Here is a 23,056-nt window from a genome sequence, read left to right as displayed (position 1 = left end):
GTTGTGTGTATATAAAATGCTTGGTAGTGTCTCACAGGTTTCTGAGTCTCTGTTCATTTTTCTCCCTTCTTTTTTTCTTTCTGTTCCTCAGACTATGTAATCTCAACTGGTTTGTTTCCAAGTTCACTGATCTTTCTTCTGTCTGCCATCATTTCTTGTGCCTCTCCAATAAATATTTAGTTCCTCATACATTAATTAATTTCAGTTACTGTAGTTTTCAAATGCATAATTTTTTGTCATTTCTATGTTTATTGATATCTTCTAAGAAGATATCATTATACTACTTTCCGTTGGTTATTTATACATGATTTCCTTTTGCTGGTTAAATTTATTTAAAACAGCTGAAGTATTTTTCTAGTATCTTCATCATCAACATCTAGTCTTCAGCAATGACATGTCTATTGATTTTTTTTTTTTCCTGTGTCTAGGCCACAATGGGTTCATTCTTTTATGTCTTTCTCTCCCTCTTTTTTAAATCAGAAACTGGACACTCCAAATAATGGTACTTCTAGAAATAAAGTTCTCCCTCCTGTCCTGTCCCAAATTTTTTTTTTTTTTTTTTTTTTTGGTATGTGGGTATGTGTTGTTGTTTACCTTGTGAATTTTCTGAACTTGTTCTCTAAAGTCTAGAGACTTTAGACACCTAGACACCGAAGTCCCCCTTCTGCACGGTAATGGGCCTCCATGTGCCCTCAGGACAGGCCCTCATCACTGAGCCAGATACTTAATAACTCTGCCTTTTATTTTACTTCCTGTTTGCATAAAATCTCAAGATTTGCATAAAATCCAAGAGTTTAGGATTCTTTCAAGTCTTTCCTAAACATAATTGCATGCCTGTAATTGATTTCACTAGATATCTTTGGAGAAAAAGGCTTTTAACATTGAGTGAGGTATCATTTCAGTCAAATATGGGCATGTTTTAGATTGATCTTGACAACTCTCTGGGAATGAGATTTGCAAAATGTCCCAGCCGCATTCTGCTTTTTAAAATTTATTGCCAGTCTGCTGGTGTTCATGGCAAATATGGGCTAATTATTTTCAACTTATGGGGACAAATTCAAATTCTACAAAGATACTGCTTTTACCTAGATTGGCCCATTTCTTGAAAAAAAAAAAAAGAAAGGAAGGAAAAAGAAAGCCCACTTTCTAGAATTCTGTAATGTGGTGGTCAATTTAGAGTTCTGAAAATGTTGAGTTTTAATAATTATTGTCAGTTCTCTTGGTTTTATATTTGAATCTTTGGAGTCCCTTATAGATAGTTCACTATTTCATGAATTCTATGTGATGTGTACTTATAATGTTTTATTGTATTGTGTTTTCTAATTCCTCCATTAACCCATGGGACATTTAGAAGTATACGTGTGTTGAAATTTTTCTAGATATACTTTTGATATTTTGATATTGATTAATTGAACCTCACCATGTCTGACAATGGCTTAAGTCACTTCTCTCTGTATTACTCAGTGTGTCAAATAGGATTCCACAAATGTCTACTAGTTTTATTTGTGTTCTTCAAAACTTGTATTCTACATCTTTTGCCCTTACATGGAATTTGTAGTTTGTACTTGTTAACACACCGTTCTATTTTCCTTGTAATTTTTAAACTTTATTATAAGTGATATATTAATTTTAATTATTGGTAAACTTCCACTATTTGCTTTCAGATTCTCATCAGTTTTGTCTAGCAGTTTCTGAGAAAATTGTGATAACAGATAAGATTCAGAAGCAAGAACAGAGAACCCCTTTTATTTTCTAGATCCTTTCTAATTGTAAGGTAACCAACACATCTTTATAAAAACAGAATGTAAGGTTCTTCAATGAGAAAGTACCATTTATAGACACATAAGGAAAAGGCATACTCCTTTCTTTATTGGGTGGTTGTGGTGAAAGTATTATTATCAGAGATTTGCATCATTTTCCTGGCTCTTGCGTTCTTGTAAGAGATGATTTCAGGCAAGACATAAAATGTAGTAAAAGTATAGAAAGATTTATTAAGGAAGAAGGCACAAAAGTCACCCCCAAGAGACAGGGTGGGTCATCTTAAAGAGGAGAACAAGGATTTTCTCCTTTGTTCTTCAGTTTTACTGGAGTTTTAGGGGAGGTTTTCAGAAGGTGCTGCTCAAGTATTACCTCCCAGCTCTGGACTGATAGACTATGTTCGATTTCTGTGCCTTTACTATGTGTACTTTTACCCATAAGTATTTAAGTGAAACCCATAAGGAGGGTGAGAAAAGTTATAACTGTGATATCATAAATCTAATATATCATATGCAAACAACCTAAGGGCAACTCTTGGTCATCCTGATCCAGATTGCAGGTCCCAACTAGAGTTTGTTTTATAGAACTTATGCTTAGTAAGCTCTGGTCAGAATCATTCTTCTTTCCTAAGTCTGGGAATCTCTGGTCTGTGATGTTTGAGCAGGGTCTTGTTTAGATATTTAAGCAATTAGGTCCTTTTGAGCAAGCACACCCTCGCCCTTTGGTTCTTACCTCCTGAGTTTATCTTCCTCCTGTTGTAAGAGGAATGGTTTATAGGACTGAGATTAGGCAAGGGTCTTGAAATAGCTATTTTGTCAAATCTTGTGGTACTACTGAGGCAGGGCTCTTGATTAACTGATTTGTTCAGTTTTAAGCATTGTCTTAAACCCCTGACCCACTGCTCATGTCCAACTGCTTCCTGATGGTATTTGGTATTCAATTTGAATATCTGATCTTGCATGTTGTGTAGTCTTTTCTACTAGACCATCTAAAATATTAATTTCAATTGTTTTAAATCCCATTTCCAATAGGTTCAACAACTGTGTCATCTGTCAGTTTGTTTTTTATGATTATTATATCTTTCGGATTATGCTTTTTCTTATCTGTAATCATCCTCATTTTTTTGTCTTCTAAAAACTAGGCAATTAAATAAAGAAGCACTGACAAGCACTGACTGAATTACTGACAATACTTTTTTGGACTGGAGATGAGTACACTTTTCTTCTTGTCTAGGACATTAGTTTGAAAGTATTGTTATCTAGTAAGATAGTGGGGATATTCGATCTTTGTTGATGCAGCTACTCCATGGTACCAGAGGCTTCTTCACATTTCTTTAGTGTTATCTCGCTTACAGTGAGCAACAATTTGCTACCAAGTTGCCTGCTTCTTGCTTGTCTTGGGTTTCTCTACTTGGCTTTGTTATGTGCTTTTGCAGACAAAATTAATCTTCTAGGAATTTCAGCTATCTTTACTGTAATATAATATAAAGCTGCTCCCCTGCCCTTTCTGCTGCAGTCATTTTCCCGCCTCCCAACTTCTTGTCAGTTTGAACATCCTAGCTAGCTATTGGTTCATCAGTCAGCTTGCAAGTATCCTTCTTCGTTATTGGTCCTGTTAACCCGCGCAATTTCACTGCTTAAGGATAGCTCCCTGCCATTTTCTCTTCTCCTCACTTTCATGCTTTCTCTATCCTACTCACTTCGCTTTCTCTCTCCTCCTTCCTTTTCACACTCTCTCTTGTGTGCACTCTCTCTTTTCCTCTCATTTTCTCTCTTACCCTGCAGGGAGACACTCTGTTTGCTTAATAAACCCTCTTTTGTGAGTTCCCGTGTCCAGAGTGGTTTCTGGGTTCTTACATTTACTGTGTTTTTTCTTTATATATCTGAGCATAGAACGGGGGCTTGGAATGAGGCAGAGAACACAGGTAGTTTCTTATGTTATGATTGAAGCTCAGTACTAGGCAAGCATCGTGAATTTTGGTCTGGGGGATGTAATCTACAAATATCCCTGTCCTCCTTCTCAGCTGTAATGCTGGATCTAGAAAGTACTCCTTTTCCTCCCTTTTAAGGTAAAACATTTTTCCTGTTCCCCTATAATGGGTTTCACCAATATCTTCAGGTTACAAACCTCTTAGCCCTTTCCTTTGGTGATTAATTCTTTTGTATTTTAAGGAAATTTTTTATGTGGAGGACATAGATTTGGGCAGTTTTTGATGTTCTCCCTTTGCAGCCAGCACCATGATGAAATCTTTTCCAGTTTTTCCAGTCTTTATTGTTAGTAGCCTGTGGAATTCCTGCAGGAAAAAATAAATCTGTAAGAAACTAAGAAACCAATTATCTTCATGATTCACAGACATTTAGGTTTGCACAAGCCTGGGCTTTAGAAATTCAGCCCCAATTTCTACCTGGTAAATTTATCAACTTACAAAGCACTTAGTGTCCTGAGCAGCAAGTATGTAAGTGTTTGGTTCTTGTAACAACCTGCATTGGCAGGGGCATTTCTCTCTACACATGTAGGTTAATGGCTTTATCTTCAATTTCAGCTCTTTAGTAGATTCGATAAAAATCACTAACATGGCTGGGCCTGTAATTGCAGCTACTAGAGAACCTGAGGCAGGAAGATAACAAGTTCAAGGCCAGCCTCAGCAACTGAGTAAGACCCTGTCTCGAAATTAAAAAACAAAACAAAACAAAACAAAAATACCAAAATTAAGAGGGCTAGGGATAAAGCTTAGTAGTAGAGAACCTTGGGTTTAATTCCCAGTATTGAAAGAAATCACTAACACTTGGTTTCTTCAGGCTTTGCTCTGTTGTATATGTGGAAGCAATGTTCTTTCCAGTCTTTTATGTCCCTGATCTGAAATTAGAAACAAGAAAGGATTATTACTATTATTTTTTGGCAGCAGTGAGCTAAAAATTAAAATGAAAGCAAAATGCCTGGTATAATTCAGTTTCTCAAGAAATTTGATGATAGCTGTGCAACTTGTATGTGTCTGTCAGCACTCACTATCCATCATGGAAGCCAGTGTGATCTACATGACAACATGAAGATCACAAATCAAAACTATGCTAAAGAAGCATGTATATATACTTTACCTTGGAATTTTTTTAATTCTTTGCCTAAAGATGATAGTTGAATTTATAGAGTTTTAGAGGGGTCTTTTTCATATCACTAATTTAGTCAAGACTTTTTATGCATATCAATTATTTTTCAGTTTGCTCATTGTTCAAATTCAGTCTTGAGTGGAAAAAGACTGTGGGTATAGTTCTTAATGCATTATGACTATTAGCTGAAAAAGAAATGAACATGAAAGTTAATATCAGTTTTATGTCAGTTATTATCAGGTACTTTAAATTCAAAATTAATTTCAATAATCATTTAGAATCTTCATCAAATAATCTAATATTTCAAGGACTATGATATGGACAAGATAGACACACCATCTCTTATTTTCCCCATAACTTAAAAAATCCTAGACATTCTTATGCTAGACAACTGAGAACTCCAAAGCTGAATACCATGAAGCAGACAAGCTAGACACTTCTATATGCAAGAAACAATATGACAGTGGTAAGCTGTCTGCTTTTGTTTTCACTTTTTTTCCCCTCTCTTACTCTGGATGCAGGAGAAGCCCACAACTTTCAAATGTCAGTTAGTGAAAACAAAAATTGCAAAGAAAAATTTGCTCTCTTTGGCAAAAGTACTGGAAAAGTGGCAACACAGCAAAATCCAAGCCTCCAAACAATAACTACCCTACTCCATAGAATGCTGAAGAAAAATTGTGCCTCCCTCCAATTCACTTCTTTCAGCAATGGCCAAGTGGGGAAACTTGAATTTTCACTTGCATGCAAAGAGGTTCACTTATCTATGCACAAATAGTATCACAGAAGGTTAGGTACAGGGCTGGGTTGATTCTGCTTGATGGCAGTAGTGCCCCTTGTCTGTAGTGTCACTGGAAGCCACATAGGGAGCATGTACTTCCTCGCCCTACTCTGGGGTAGACAGAAAGCTGAGTAGAAACCACTGATTTTTGCCACTTCTTATAGGTAACAAGCCCCACTTCCCAGAAGTATTAGTGAAGTATGGGTAGTAGAGACAGTCATGAGCCCCCTTCTAGCTAGGTAGTATCATCAGGCATCCATGGAGGCTGAGTCAGCTGGCAGTAATGAGGCAGCAACCACGCATCTTCACCAGTACAGCATCAGAGAAGTTATGCCAAACCATTTCAGCAAAATCCAGAGACTCATTATGTACTAACTGCACCCAGGAAACAATAGAAAGATGCTTTTGACACCATGAACCATCGATGCTTTTACTTGAATGAGAAGATAATCAGCAAATGCCAAGAATGAAATGACATAAAAGTTGGACTATCTGACAGCTGTTTAAGGAAGTTACAAAAGGTTCAAACAAGAAATCATGAACAGCGATCCAAGATGGCGGACTAGAGGGTGACTGCACCTCCATTCGCTCCAGAACCCAGGATTCAAGAAGGGGAGGCATTGAGAGACTTGGACTAAAATAGAGCCACGGGGTGAGTCTCCCCCACCTGGTGAAGCTCGACCCGGGCGGCAGGCTCGGATACGAGCGGCTTATCAGAGTAGGGCAGGGCAGCTAGTGTCCTCCCCAGGCAGCCCTGAGCACTCTGGCAGTGGGCTCCTCCCACCAGCCAGCTTCTCCAGCTTCTCAGAGCAGACCACCCAGTGAGAGCCTTTCTACACAGAGCCAGCCACAAATCCCCGAGCCAGCGGAGAGCTCCAACCCGCAAGCAGCCTCTGGGACCAGGGCAGGGCATGCAGAGACATCTCTAGGCGACCCTGCCCCTCTGGCTGCAGGCTTTTTCCATGGGGTGATTCGAGATGGCAGACTAGAGGGTGACTGCATTTCTAGTCGCTCCAGAACCCAGGATTGAAGAAGGGGAGGCATTGAGAGACTCAGACTAAAATAGGCCCAAGGGGGAGTCTCCCCCACCTGGTGAAGCTCGGCCTGGGTGGCAGGCCCGGATAGGGGGGCTTATTAGAGTAGGGCAGGGCAGCTAGAGTCTTCCCCAGGCAGCCCTGCGCACCCCGGCAGTGGGCTCCTCCCACACAGCCAGCTTCTTGGAGCAGGCCCGCACAGTGAGAGCCTTTCCACACAGAGCCAGCTCCAAGCCCTGGAACCAGTAGCAGGCTAGGGGCAGCTTTCTTCAGAAGCACTGCATTATCAAGTTACTCCAAGACTTCAGGCTACTGAAGGCTGGGAGGTGATACACTGGAAATCTACAGGGACACTATAAGCCAACAGAGGAAATCTGCATATCTCAGAGTCCCACTGACATCTGACCAATATGAGAAAACAAGGGAAGAAAATGTTCCAAAAAAACCTAGATACTATATCAATAAAACCCAATGACAGCACAGAAGAAGAAATGTCAGAAAGGGAGTTCAGAATGTACATAATTAAAAATCAGGAAAGCAAACGAGGAGATAAAAGAGCAAATGCAGGCATTAAATGATCGCACCAATCAACAGTTAAAAGAGCAAATATGGGAAGCAAGAGATCATTTCAATAAAGAGTTAGAGATACTGAAAAAAAAAAACCAAACAGAAATCCTTGAAATGAAGGCAATAATAAACCAAGTTAAAAACTCCAAAAAAAGCATAACCAATAGGATAGAACACCTGGAAGACAGAACCTCAGATATTGAAGACAAAATGTTTAATCTTGAAAACAAAGTTGACCAAACAGAGAAGATGGTAAGAAATCATGAACAGAATCTACAAGAATCATGGGATATCATGTAAAGGCCAAATTTAAGAATTATTGGGATTGAGGAAGGCACAGAGAAACAAACCAAAGGAATGAACAATCTGTAAAATGAAATAATATCAGAAAATTTCCCAAATATGAAGAATGAAATGAAAAACCAAGTACAAGAGGCTTATAGGACTCCAAATATACAAAATTACAACAGACCCACACCAAGGCACATTATAATGAAAATACCTAACATACAAAATAAAGACAGAATTTTGAAGGCAGCAAGAGAAAAGAACCAAATTACATTCAGGGAGAAACCAATATGGATATCAAAAGATTTTTCAACCCAGACCCTAAAAGCTAGAAGGGCCTGGAACAACATTTTTCAAGCTCTGAAAAAAAAACGGATGCCAACCAAGAATCTTATACCCAGCAAAATTTACTTTCAGATTTGACGACAAAATAAGATCCTTACATGATAAACAAAAGCTAAAGGAATTTACAAAAAGAAAGCTGGCATTACAGAACATTCTCAGCAAAATATTCCATGAGGAAGAGATGAAAAACAACCATGCAAATCAGCAATGGGAGGAACTAGCCTAAAGGAATAGCCAAATAAAGGAGAAACCAAATCATGTCAAAAAACAAAAATGAGTCAAATGACTGGGAATACAAATCATATCACAATAATAACCCTGAATGTTAATGGCCTGAACTCATCAATCAAAAGACATAGACTGGCAGATTGGATTAAAAAGAAAAATGCAACAATATGCTGCCTGCAAGAGATTCATCTCATAGAAAGAGATACCTATAGACAAAAGGTGAAAGGATGGGAAAAAACATACCATGCACATGGACATAGCAAAAAAGCTGGAGTATCCATCCTCGTTTCAGATAATGTGGACTTCAAGCCAAAACTAGTCAGACGGGATAAAGAAGGACATTACATACTGCTTAAGGGAAGCATAAATCAGCAAGACATAACAATCATAAATATCTATGCCCCAAACATTGGGTCATCCATGTACATCAAACAAATCCTTTTCAATTCCAGAAATCAAATAGACCACAACACAATAATACTAGGTGATTTTAAAATGCCTCTGTCACCACTGGATAAATCTTCCAAACAAAAATTGAATAAACAAACCATAGATCTCAATAACACAATCAACAATTTAGACTTAACCGACTTATATAGAATATACCATCCAACAAAGAAGGAATACACTTTCTTCTCAGCAGCACATGGATCCTTCTCTAAAATAGACCATGTCTTATGCCACAAAGCTACTGTTAGCAAATACAAGAGAGATAGAGATACTACCTTGTATTCTATCAGATCATAATGGATTGAAATTAGAAATAAATGACAGAATAAAAAACAGAAACTTCTCCAATGCCTGGAGATTAAATAATACACTATTATATGATGAATGGATAACATCAGGAGGGAAATAAAAAAATTCTTAGAAGTAAACGAGAACAAAGACACATCATATCAAAATCTCTGGGACACTATGAAAGCAGTACTTAGAGGAAGATTTATTTCATGGGGTGCATTCAACAAAGAAGTAGAAATCAACAAATCAACGACTTAACATTACAACTCAAAGCCCTACAAAAAGAAAAGCAGACCAACACCAAAAGTAGTAGAAGACAGGAAATAGTTAAAATCAGAGCCGAAATCAACGAAATTGAAACAAAAGAAACAATCGGAAAAATTAACAAAATAAATAGCTGGTTTTTTGAAAAAATAAACAAAATTGATAAACCCTTAGCTACACTAACAAAGAGAAAGAGGGAGAAAACTCAAATTAGTAAAATTCAGAATGAACAAGGAAATATCACAACAGACACGAATGAAATACAAAACATAATTAGAAGCTATTTTGAAAATCTATACTCCAACAAAACAGAAAACCTCGAAGACATCAACAAGTTTCTAGAGACATATGAATTACCTAAACTGAACCAGGAGGACATACACAACTTAAATAAATCAATTTCAAGCAATGAAATAGAAGAAGTCATCAAAAGCCTACCAACAAAGAAAAGTCCAGGACCAGATGGGTTCTCAGCCGAGTTCTACAAAACCTTTAAAGAAGAGCTCATTCCAATACTCCTCAAAGTATTTCATGAAATAGAAGAGGAGGGAACCCTCCCAAACTCATTCTATGAAGCCAATATCACCCTGATACCTAAACCAGACACAGACACATGGAGGAAAGAAAATTTCAGACCAATATCCTTAATGAACATCGATGCAAAAATTCTCAACAAAATTTTAGCAAATTGCATACAAAAACATATTAAAAAGATAGTGCACCATGATCAAGTGGGTTTCATCCCAGGGATGCAAGGTTGGTTCAACATCCGGAAATCAATAAATGTCACTCACCATATCAACAGACTAAAAGTTAAGAATCACATGACTATTTCAATAGATGTAGAAAAAGCATTCGATAAAATACAGCATCCCTTCATGCTCAAAACACTAGAAAAAATTGGGGTAGTGGGAACATTCCTTAACATTGTAAAGGCCATCTACACTAAGCCCATGGTCAATATCATTCTAAATGGTGAAAAACTGGAAGCATTCCCCTTAAAAATTGGAACAAGGCAGGGATGCCCTCTTTCACCACTTCTATTCAGCATCGTTCTTGAGACTGTAGCCAGAGCAATTAGACAAACCAAAGAAATTAAAGGAATACGAATTGGAAAAGAAGAACTCAAACTATCCCTGTTCGCTGATGACATGATTATGTATTTAGAGGAACCTGGATATTCCACCAGATAACTCTTAGAACTCATAAGTGAATTCAGTAAAGTAGCAGGTTACAAGATCAATGCTCATAAATCCAATGCATTTTTATACATAAGTGATGAATCTTCAGAAAGAGAAATTAGGAAAACTACCCCATTCACACTAGCATCAAAAAAAATAAAATACTTGGGAGTCAATCTCACAAAAGAGGTGAAAGACCTCTACAATGAGACCTACAGAACACTAAAGAAAGAAATTAAAGAACACCTTAGAAAATGGAAAGATCTCCCATGTTCTTGGATAGGCAGAATTAATATTGTCAAAATGGCCATACTACCTAAAGTGCGATACAGATTTAATGCAATTCCAATTAAAATCCCAATGATGTACCTTACAGAAATAGAGCAAGCAATTATGAAATTCATCTGGAAGAATAAGAAACCCAGAATAGCTAAAGCAATCCTCAGTAGAAAGAGCGAAGCAGGGGGTATCGCAATACCAGATCTTCAACTCTATTACAAAGCAATAGTAACGAAAACGGCATTTGTCTAACAAAATAGACAGGTATTTCAACGGTACAGAATAGAGGACATGGACACAAACCCAAATAAATACAATTTTCTCATACTAGACAAAGGGGCCAAAAATATGCAATGGAAAAAAGATAGCCTCTTCAGCAAATGGTGCTGGGAAAACTGGAAATCCATATGCAACAGAATGAAACTAAACCCCTATCTCTCACCCTGCACAAAACTAAACTCAAAATGGATCAAGAACCTCAGAATCAGACCAGAGACCCTGCATCTTATAGAAGAAAAAGTAGGTCCAAACCTTCAACTTGTTGGCTTAGGATCAGACTTCTTTAACAGGACTCCCATAGCACAAGAAATAAAAGGAAGAATTAACAACTGAGATAGATTAAAACTACAAAAGCTTTCTCTCCGCAAAGGAAACTATCAGTAATGTGAAGAGAGAGTCTACAGAGTGGGAGAATATCTTTGCCACTCATACTTCAGATAGAGCACTAATTTTCAGAATATATAAAGAACTCAAAAAACTCTACACCAAGAATACAAATAACCCAATCAACAAATGGGTTCAGGAAATGAACAGACCTTCACAGAAGACGATGTACAAGCAATCAACAGATATATGAAAAAATGTTCAACATCTCTAGTAATAAGTGCAAATCAAAACTACCCTATGATTTCATCTCACCCCAATTAGAATGGCAATTATCAAGAACACAAGCAACAATAGGTGTTGGCGAGAATGTGGGGAAAAAGGTACAGTCATACATGGCTGGTGGGGTTGCAAACTAGTGCAGCCACTCTGGAAAGCAGTGTGGAGATTCCTCAGAAATCTTGGAATGGAACCACCATTTGACCCAGCTATCCCACTCCTTGGCCTATACCCAAAGGACTTAAAATCAGCATACTACAGAGATACAGCCACATCAATGTTCATAGCTGCTCAATTCACCATAGCCAGATTGTGGAACCAACCTGGATGCCCTTCAGTTGATGAATGGGTAAATAAACCGTGGCATATATATACAATGGAATATTACTCTGCCATAAAGAATGATAAAATTATGGCATTTGCAGGCAAATGGATGAAATTGGAGAATATCATGCTAAGTGAGATAAGCCAATCTCAAAAAACCAAAGGACGAATGATCTCACTGATAAGTGGATGAGGACATATAGTGGGGGGTAGGGTGGGTTAGCGTTAGGGTTAGGGTTTGGTTTAGGGTTAGTGATAAGGAGGGTGGTAAGAATGGAGGAAGGAAGGACTGTATAGAGGGAAAAGAGTTGGTGGTGGGGAAGAGAAAAAAAAAATAACAGAATGAATCAAACAACATTGCCCTATGTAAATTTATGATTACACAAATGGTATGCTTTGACTCCATGTACAAATAGAGAAACAACATGTATCCCATTTGTTTAAATAATAATAATAAGAAAAGAAATAAAAAAAAGAAATCATAAACATGATTTGAAATGGTTAAAGCATGGTGCTGGGAGTGTACCTCAGTTGTAGAGCATTTGCCTAACATGCACAAGTCCCTGGGTTCCATCCCCAGCAACACACACACACACAAGCCTTGACAGAGAAACGGAAGATAGAAAACCTCATCAAATAATTAGAAGGTCCAAAGTTGTCTGAAGTAAAAATGCTAGCACTGTTTGATGTGTTTCTCAGAGTATACAGCAGAAATATTTAAGACAACTACATTATAAAGAGAAGTAAAATATCTTAAAGAGGAGGGGGAGTAAATTTATTAAAGCTTACTCAAACTAATAAATTGTCAATTCCAGTAGAATATGATGTTACATGACCCAACAACTAGAGCCATCTCCCTGAATAAAGTCCATTCACAGACGTATTCTTAAAAATAACTATCGATAAATAAAACTTGATTCTCAACATTTTTTAAGCAACCCATAGTAGGAAAAACATGAAAAGAGAATAACAAAACAGTGAAAAAGAGAGAAAACAAGATAGTAACACAGTAAGCTAATTAAACCCCACATATGGCTAATAACATTAAATATGAGTGATCTAAATACATCAATTTAAAAGCTAAAACTGGCAAAGTGCATGTAAAAATAATGACTCAGGTACTATTTATAACAAATTTTCTCAAATGTAAGAAATATGTAGGGTAAGAGGAGAGGACATGAAAAGGTATTTCATAAGTAATAGGTTGGTCAAAGAGGAAGTTTTCAAAGAAAGTAAAAACATACTGAAATAAGCAAAAATAAAATAGATCAAAAATTGTGTGACTCAGAACAATAGTAAGAAGAAATTTTACAGCATTAAATGCTTACATTAGAAAAGGAGAAAAATGTGAAATGCTAAGATGTGGTGTAATAAATAGATGACATAGAGCTGACCGTCCTGACACAATCAAAATTATTGCATCATGGTCAGGCATGGTGGGGTACACCTGCAACCCCACTAACCTGGGAGGCTGAGTCAGGAGGTTCACAAGTTTGAGGCCAGGTTCAACAATGTAGCAAGACATAGTATCAAAACAAAAACAATAAAAAGGACCGGAGTAGGGGAGGATGCATCTCAGTGCTAGAGTGCCCTGGGTACAATCCCCAGTATTGGAAAAACACACACACACACACACACACACACACACACACACACACACACACACACAAATCTATCTATCTATCTATCTATCTATCTATCTATCTATCTATCTATCTATCTATCTATCTATATGGAGAGAGAGAGAGAGAGAAAGAGAGAGAGTGAGTGCATCCTATCAAGTGAGACACACATGACCTATTCTCTGCAATGATTGAATAATTTCTGATATCTTGCACTATGTTCTTTCCTGTGTACCCATAGGGCTAATAGGCGAACCACATTATTTACCTGAATTTCTGTGTAGACAATAAGTTCTCAAATGTTGGAAAATCATAGAAGAAATAATTTCTTATAACTTCTTACTGAATAAATGAAAGATTTTCAGTGATTCATAGCTGATGTTACTGTAGTCTTTTGGAGGACAGTCAGTGAAGAATTCTCAATTATACCTGGAAGCATAGACTTGTCTTCAGATGAAGACAAAGAATTGATGTCTTTTTCATGCAGTACTAAGAAGAATACTAAGAACCCTACGTTACTCTAGCAGGATCACTGAAAATCTTTTGTGCCTGGAATATTTTGAAATGAAATTTTATACTTCACTATTATTTTTATATTTAAAATTTTTGTCTTCTTTTTATCTAAGCTTTTGCTGTTAACACGTTTGATACATATGACTCTTGATAATGCCTTTGTTGTTTTTCCAGGACAAATTTATTTCAAAACTGTTACCCCAATATCTAGAAATGCACATCATAGTAGAAAAAGCTTTGGTAAGTCACATTTTTCTTCTTTTCCTTTCTTTTTCCTGCCCTCTGTTCCTTCCCTCTCTCTTTCTTTGCTCTGAATGAAAATTTGATATTAATTTCAAAGACATAATGAATTTTTTCACAATTTCCAAATTAAGGCATTTTACTTGATGTATATCAGATAAACAATGTGTTGCCTTTACATCCCATTATGAGTAAAAGCCCATACTGTCCTAGAGTGTCCTACACGCCTGCCCCTCCTAACCCCAGCTCAGCCCGCATCTTTTTGACCTCACCTGTGACAGTCTTTCCCTTCTCTTGCCTACTCTAGTCTTTCTGGCCATATTGTTTTCATTGAGCACACATAGTTTTTGTCTACCAATTTGTTAGGTGTACGGTCATTAGAAATTTCGCTTTAAAGAACTCACTTTTTTTCTTTCTTTGTGTGTGTGTGTGTGTGTGTGTGTGTGTGTGTGTGTGTGCCTAGTACCAGTGCAGGCATGGTACTAGGGATCGAACCCAAAGGCAAACTCTCCTAAATTACAGCCACCAGCTGTTTTTATTTTTTATTTTGGGACACGGTCTTGCTGAATTGCCCAGGCTGGCTTTGAACTTGTAATCCTCCTTCTTCAATCTCCCAAATAGTTGGGATTATGGGTGTGCATCACCACACCTGGTTTCCTTCTTTTTTTTTTTTTTTTTTTTTTGTGTGTGTGTGTGTATGTGTGGTTTTGTGTGTGTGGTACTGGGGATGAACACAGAATGTTGTGCATGTGAGGCAAGAGCTGTACCACTAAGCAACATCCTCGCTGAAGAATGCACCTTTATTTTTTTTTAATTTGTTCTAATTAGTTATACATGACAGTAGAATGCATTTTGACACATCATACATAAATAGAGTATAACCTCTTATTTGTCTGGTTGTATATGATGTAGAGTTACACAGGCCATGTAATCATATATGTACATAGAGTAATAATGTCTGATTCACTGTACTACCTTTCCTACCCCCAGGCTCCCTCCCCTCCCTTCACTCCCCTCTGCCTAGTCCAGAATTCCACTGTTCTTTCCCATACCTCTTATTGTGAATTAGCATCCACCTTTGGTTTTTGGGATTGGCTTATTTTGCTCAGCATAATATTCTTCAGTTCCATCCATTTACCGGCAAATACCATAATTTCATTTTCTTTAGGGATATTCGATTGTGTATATAAACCACAGTTGAATGCACCTTTGAATGGAAGGTACAGATATGGAACAAGAGAATTATACTGTGATACATTATGTACATCCATGGAAATATACATCAAATCAAAACATAGAATAGAGAGAGATTAGAAATTGTTGAGGAAAATTTTCATGGAAAAGATTTTTAGAGAAACATATAGCATTTATCAGCTAGATAAAATTGTGGGAATTAGGCATAGGTGTCCTGAAGGACAACTGCTATATTTACAAAATGATGAGAGTTTGATGTTAGAATTTCTTCTTTTATTGTCTCAATTTTGCTCAACCTATTTTGATGATAGGTAACATTTTCTACTGATTGAGCACTGTTGTGTTTCTCTTACGAATTGACAAATGGCCTACAAACTTTTGGACCTAGCAATACAACATGAGTTTTCATGACATTTAAATGTAGAAAACCATATATCTACTATTTGATAAGGTTGAGTATTCACAGATCATCACAAATTAGTATTTTTCTTATTTGTATGTTTCATCTATCTATCATCTACCAGATGCAGTATCTTTTGTATTACAGAGAAAGCATTTTACCTAGAATTTATTTAATTTTAAATTCAAACAATGGACATACATGGTTAACTTGATATTGCTGTTATTATCAACATCTATAAGCAGTATATCTATTTCATTCACTATTCTAATTGTGAATCAATAGCCAGGAATTTTCCTATACTTTGTAGAAATCCTTATTTTCAACTTGGAAAATTGGTGATTTTGACAGAGGTAGTAAATGTTTTCCATAATAAAAAAAAAAAAATGAAATAATGAAGGGTATTCATTAAGCCCCAGATCTGAAACTATGTCTTCTCCAGAATCTGCAAAAATTAAAGGACATTTTCTTCCTCCTGTCCTTTTGCATTGTCTCCTCTTTATTCTGTGTAAACCTTATTGACTCACTCATTACACAGCTTGGTGATTTCTATCTTTCCTCCCATAGATAGGTTCTTGAATTTCAATTAATAGTTCTATTTCTTTGTTTACTTACTCTTCTTCATTTCCAAGCAGTGAGAGATATTTTGATTCCCTGTGCTTCACAGAGAATTCCTGACTCAAGAAGTTACCCTATAGTAGGTAGAAGTCTACAGAATTGTTTTAGTACCTCTTTTTCTTTTTTTCTTTCCACTTGAGAGGGTCTTTTATAATTAGTTTTTTACATGACAGCATATTTTGAAATATCATACATACATAGAATAAGTAGAACTTGTTCCAATTAGGATCCCATTATTGTGGTTGTAGAGGATGTGGATTTACATTGGTTATGTACTATCTTTAACATATACAAGAATCTATTTTGAATGCCTATGTATGCTTCATTTCTTTTTGTTGTTTTATATAATTGTAAAAATTATTGCCTTTCTGTTAGCGTGTTTTAAATTATGTGACAAAAACTATCCTTTTCCTGCCTGGAATCATAAAGATAGATTCACTATCTAAAAAATTACTATCATGTGTATATTTAAAAAATCCTAAAAAGTAAAACTTGTTTTTCAGTATGATTATATGGGATCAGAAATGATGGCTGTAACACAGAAAATTGTCCAGATTATTGGGCTTGTCAACACTGTAAGTTTTAACCTTTGCATATTTCCAATTTTTGAAAAAAAATTGAAAATAGTTTGCATTTTATTCCAGTCACTTGATGATTTAAAGACTTATTTTTAGCTTAATACTAAAAATACTCAAATGAACTTTTTATATTTTATGTACTCTTTTAATGTAATGATTGGTGGTTATTAAAAAATATATCCCAAATCTTATTTTTAGATGTTTACCCAGTTCAAATTGACTGTTATACTGTCCTCCTTGGAACTGTGGTCACATAAAAACCAAATTTCTACCAAAGGGGATGCTGATGATGTATTACAAAGATTTTTGGCATGGAAACAGGACAATCTTATCCTACAGCCCCATGACATAGCACACTTACTTATGTAAGCACAATGTTCTACATTAATAAAGAGATATGCATAAATAATTCCATCAAATTAGTAAATTAGTGAATTAATTGTGTTCTTCAATTTTCTGTAGGAACTTTTAAAAAATGTTTATATATATTATATATACACATATGTATATAAATGTGTATATGCATGTGTATATGTGTAGATATATGTGCCCATATACATATATATATGCATACAAATACCTGTGCCATTAAGGTGATAATACAGTTGGAAATATAATTGAAATAAAAGTAGTATCTGTCAATTTTATATCAGTGTATTTTAAAGTACAATTAATATGAAAAAAATCTGTATTTCATGATCTTTTATGATATGAACATTACTTGTAGTTTATTAAGGACTTCAAAAGGATACTGTTCAGTTAAATTACCCATGCTACATTAATGTCTTTCATGTCTAGTTTTTGACTAAAATGGATCTTTGGGACCCAGTGTGTGATACATACATGAGATCCCAGAAACTCAAGAGGCTGATGCAGGAGGACTGCTAGTTCAAGGCCAGCTTGGACAACTTAGAGATACCCTGTCTCCAGATTTAAAAGTAAATAAATAAATAAAGGACTAGTGGTCAAGTACCCCTGTGTTCAATCCCCAGTACCAAAACAAAAAACAAAAAAACAAACAAACAAGAAAAACAAATGGATTTGGATTTTGTGTGTATACTGTTTTTATGTATAATAGTTTAATTTTAAATAAGTGCTTATCTTTAGGATAGGTGAGATTGCTTCTTTCTCAAATTAAAAATTATTTTCTTTTCAGCATTTAGAGAGCAAAACAGTGAATGCACAATAAGGGAAAGTAAGTTGAATTTGAGATAATGAGATTACAACAAATCTAGGAGTTAGGTGAGGAAAATTGGTATTAAAATGAGATAATTTTCAATAATTTGAACATTTTGTATAATGTATTAGGTATTATCCAGATTGGAATGTGGTATGTTTACAAAGTCATTTTCCAAATTTTATGAGGATATTTAATTTAATATATAAATATAATATATATAAATATAATATGTAATTATTCTGAATAACAAACTTAATAAAACAGCAATGCTATAATGATGTAGTTACAGAAAGCATCCTAAATATATGGGAGCAACATTTCCTGGAACAATATGCAGTAAAAAGTATGATGCAGGTGTTGCTATGGTATGTAAGTTTATCCTTCTTTATATTAGTACTTTTAAACCTTATACTATGAATATTAATGAAAGTAGTTGGTTTATAACTCCCTTTTTCTGTTTATATATATTGGTTATTATTTTATCAGAACAAAATATTAGAACATTAAAAATGTTTATAAGTTTCAAGTAGAAGAAGTATAAGACAAACAGTACACTCATTCACCAACTGGTCATAATATTCATGAAAACTGCTTCAGATTTTTAAGTAAATACTTAGGCCAAATGTAAAGACTCCCATGTGTTTCCTTCAAGTTCAAGAAATCAAAAAAAAATCATGACTTGGTGCTTACGTTTTCATGTATATTTCATGCTATTTTTACAAATAGATATTTTTCTGTTTCTTTTCTTCTTTTATATGTCGTCTTAGAACTATTTGCAACAATTTCTTAAACTGTATATACATGTTGAAACATGCAAACCCAGTATGATACTTTATCTCTTGAACTTTTTATCATTTATCAAGTAATGCTTATGTTCTTATAAATATAATACTTACACATATTAGTAATACACACTGTATTACAAGATTCATACTGAGAAAACTTGATAGACCAGGCACATGAATAACCTACATCCCCTAAATCCTCTTCCTTAATTCTTAAAAAGTTTTTTGCTGTCATATTGTTTCATTTTGTTCATTTTGTTTTAAAAGATTTATTTGTTTGTTTATTTATTTATTTATTTATTGTATTGGGGATTGAACCCAGGGACACTTAACCACTAAGCCATATGCCCAGCCCTTTTAAAATACTTTTATTTAGAGACAGGGTCTCACCAAGTTGCTTAGGGCCACACTAAGTTGCTGAGGCTGGCTTTGAATTTGTGCTTCTGCCTCCATCTCCTAAGTTGCTGGGATTATAGGTGTGAGCCACTGAGCCCAGTTTAAAAGTTCTATTATAAAGTATATAATATGGGACGAAAATTCGGCAAGTCATAATTAATTTTTACGATCAACCACAAAGATCACAAAATAAGACATTATTAGTACTTCAAAAGACCACTGTGTTCATGCCTCATCCCACTTACTACCCATAATGATCGAAATTCCATTTCTAACACCCAGAGCTCTTGATTAGTTTTACATCTTTTTAAACTTTTATGTTAATGCCACAGTGTGCATTTTGTGTCTGTAAAGATCCTCCATGTTTACATGTGTAGGAATATTTGTTTATACCTTTTTTTTTTTTTTTTTTTTTTTTTTTTTTTTGTGGTGCTGGGGATTAAACCCAGGGCCTTGTGCATGCGAGGGAAGCACATTACTAACTGATCTGTATCCCCAGCCCCTATACCATGTTTTTAGAGAATATGCCCATAAGGTTTCTTGAGTCTACAAATGCAGGCGTGATCATCTGTCAACTTCCTCTCACTGGAGTTCATGCTAATAGCTAATCACATTGGCATTCTGCCTCTTCCATTCTTCCTCTATAATTTAATAATGTATTGGAATTATTCTATTCTCTCATAAGCCAAATAAACTAAGATTAGCTTACCTATAATATTTGGTTCTTTCAGAGTTTAATAATTGCATTATATTGGCTTTGTCAAGATTCTTTAATAAAATTATAAATTGCCTCTACTTTTCCACCCTTTCAGAAATTCTGTTACAGTAGGAAATGACTTTACTGCTCATCACCTCACTAAAATTTCTGAAGCAGGTTGGCAGAAAAATAAATGTATTCAAAACCTGCTTTGAGGAAGATAGAGGAGAAATTTCTGTCTCAGATCTCCTCTTGGGGAAAGGAAAGGCTGGCTCAAGGGAGCGGGAAAGCTTTTATAGAAGACAGCAGGCAAAGTAGGACAAAAGTCAAGAAATACACATATACAAATTTAGTTAGCCAGAGAACTTATCTGTCTGAATTTCCACAGTGTCTGTCCTCAGCATGAGGAAGTTTTATTCTCTGCGTGAGGAAGTTCAGCTGTCTCAATTCCTTCTTTCTACTCTAGGAACATTCTGTAGAAATTTCCTTTTTCACCAGTCTTATTAGATAGTCTACACAGCTGCGGTTTGAGAATATTTATTCTTACCTCCTTCAGAATATGTGTCTTCCTCTTTAGTGGTTTGTTCACTCATCTTGGAAGAACACATATGTCTGTAATCAGTATATGCTTACTGAGAAACAGTTACTGCGAGCAAATTGTATGAGATCTGGATGAGAGAAAATGTAGTAAAGATTTTTGAAAGCTTAGCTTAGATTTTTGAAAGCTTAAAAAACTGAATTTTTTTAAAAAATATGGCTCTATCTCATGAATTCTTCTCTTTTGCCTTTTATCTTCTCTTCACAAATTAAAGGGCATTCTTACTCTCATTCATAGTTTGTGGCTTGCTTGTTTTCTTTATAGAGACATCCTAGAGTTTTTTTTTATCCTTACATGCTATCTTTTGTCATTCAATGTTCTGGTTATATTGAAGCCCTTTTCTGTGTGGAAATGAATTAACTTCTGATCTGAGAAATTTTACTATATTTTTTGTTAATTTTTTCTCTTTTCTCACTGGCATTTTTAATTATTTATTGATAATTTTGATTCATCATCTACTTTCTTTTCTCTTATTTCTTTTTGCTTATTTTATTTTGTTTTCCTTAGTATTTACGTTCTGAGTCAATCACTCACCTAAGTGTTCTTGATACCAATGTTTACCAGTGATGAGTTCTGCTTCCTCAGATGTTGAAGTTTAATGACAGAGAAGAACGCCAAGGCAAGCATGTTTATGCAGGTTTTGTTTAAAGGTAATAATATAGTTTTCTTCCTGGAGGGAGAAGGGGGCCACGGCTGATGTTCTAGAGTCCTTAGAAGTGAGCATACCCTACATGTTTTATAGATCAGAGTCTTCTTTGGTCTGCTCTCTCCCCCTTTTCTTCCTGCCTATGTGACTAGGCCTGGGAGTTGACCTTGACATAGCAAAAAAGGTGAGCAGCAGATGGCAGGGGGAAGGGCCAAAAGGAGATTCAGGTAGGGGCTTAGGGGACATTAATTAGCAATTCCCTGCCTGCAGCATTTTGGGAGGGGTAGTTAGGCAGGTAACCTTGGTGTTCAAAAGGGCACTGGAGAAGCTAACATCCAATCTCCCAGGGGTGGTCTCCAACTTCCCAGACTTTTATGGCCTCCATTCCTCCATTTGGCCCCTATTTCTACACTAACTGCCTGTCCTCAATTCTGTCTTTATTCTCAGATCTATTTTCTGCAGAGAATCTGCTCTGATCGTGTCACAGGGAACTGGATTTCCTATGCTTCTTTGCCCTCTGGCTTTTGTGTATGTTCATCAAATATGGATAATTGGAGAGTAAAGGGGAAAACCTGTGGTATCATTTTATCCTGGTCCTGTTTGGAGTAATGTTTCACAACTACTGCTTCATTCCCTATGAAGGAGTTCCTTCATCTGTGGTTTTAGCTCCTCCTGACCAGCACTTGTTTGTGGTTCTGATACCGCCATTTAGCAGTGATGAGTTCTGCTCTCTCTAATGTTGAAGTTTGAACACTAGAGAAGCACGCCAAGGCAAGCATATTAAGCAGGTTTTATTTAAAGGTAATAATACAGACTTCTCCTGGGAGGGAGAAGGGGGCCATGGCTGATGTCCTAAAGTCCCAAGAAGTGAATGCACCCTACATCTTTATAGGTTAAGGTCTCTTTTGTTCTCCAGTTCTCTCCTCCCTTATCTCTCCTTCCTGCCTACATGACTAGGCCCGGTTTTGCATAAAGTGAGAAGCATGGGCAGGGGGAGGGCCAAGGTGATTCAGGCAGGTAAGGGCCCAGGGGGCATTAATTAGCATCTCCTTGCCTGTAATCCCTGACAAGGGCAGGTAAATTTGGTAATCAATGGGCTCTGCAGGTCCTTGACATTCCATTCTCCCAGGGGCAGTCTCCAACTTCCAGAGGCAGATGGCTTTCCTGGCCTCCATTTCCTTGATTTGACCTGATCTCCTGTTTCTACACTAACTGCCTGTCCCCAATTCTGGCTTCAGTTCTACATCCTCACTCATACATCCTTCTGATGTTAGAAGCAACATTCTGCTTTTCTGACCTCAGAGTTGCCTCCTCATCCTCTCTTGCTTTGTCAGTGATCTGTTAATTATTAACCAGTATCTTTTCTTGAATTATTTCTCTTTGGATCCTTTGATGTCCTTAAAATAATGGCTTTTTTTCTTTTAACAACTAGACACATATAACTGAGAATCATTCCTCAAATGTGTTGTTCATTAATTCTTGCAAAATTATAAATGGAAGCTGGTATATAGCTGCACTAAATCTATCATTTTATGCTAGGAAATTAATTGGGAAGGACTGAATCCTAAGATTTGAAAAGGTGACATTGCATGAACAAAGATGAATCTGATCATTCAGAAGCCTAAAGTTTTTCTACAATTTTTTAAGCATCTGAAATAAATTATCCTCCTATGTCTGGTGAGGTGAGCTTTCTTAAATTTCCCTTGCATGCAGATCCTGTCATTATCTTATTTCCATTGAATGCCTTGTCCTCTGATGCCTGTTCTCTTCAAGCTCTGTCCCAAGGATGAGCAAATTCCTTTTGTAAAGGGTCAGA

At 36.1% G+C, this 23,056-nt stretch overlaps 1 protein-coding gene across 1 annotated transcript in view; it reads left to right on the top strand.

The window, feature by feature from the left end:
* The window catches only part of LOC306662459 (disintegrin and metalloproteinase domain-containing protein 18-like), a gene marked incomplete at both ends in the record, with an annotated part of 161,443 nt that overhangs the window by 25,304 nt on the left and 113,083 nt on the right, over window positions 1-23,056 (top strand). Inside the window, 4 exons of the mRNA XM_079142167.1 lie at window positions 14,083-14,148; window positions 16,864-16,935; window positions 17,137-17,303; window positions 18,402-18,483. Of these exons, the coding sequence (XP_078998293.1) occupies window positions 14,083-14,148; window positions 16,864-16,935; window positions 17,137-17,303; window positions 18,402-18,483 (387 nt within the window). The remainder of the gene's footprint in view (window positions 1-14,082; window positions 14,149-16,863; window positions 16,936-17,136; window positions 17,304-18,401; window positions 18,484-23,056) is intronic.

This window comes from Sciurus vulgaris, assembly GCF_902686455.1.
Source record: "Sciurus vulgaris genome assembly, chromosome: 5".
Classification (NCBI taxonomy): Eukaryota; Metazoa; Chordata; class Mammalia; order Rodentia; family Sciuridae; genus Sciurus; species Sciurus vulgaris.
Note: the sequence above shows the minus strand (reverse complement) of the source record. Positions and strands in the feature narration are given on the sequence as shown.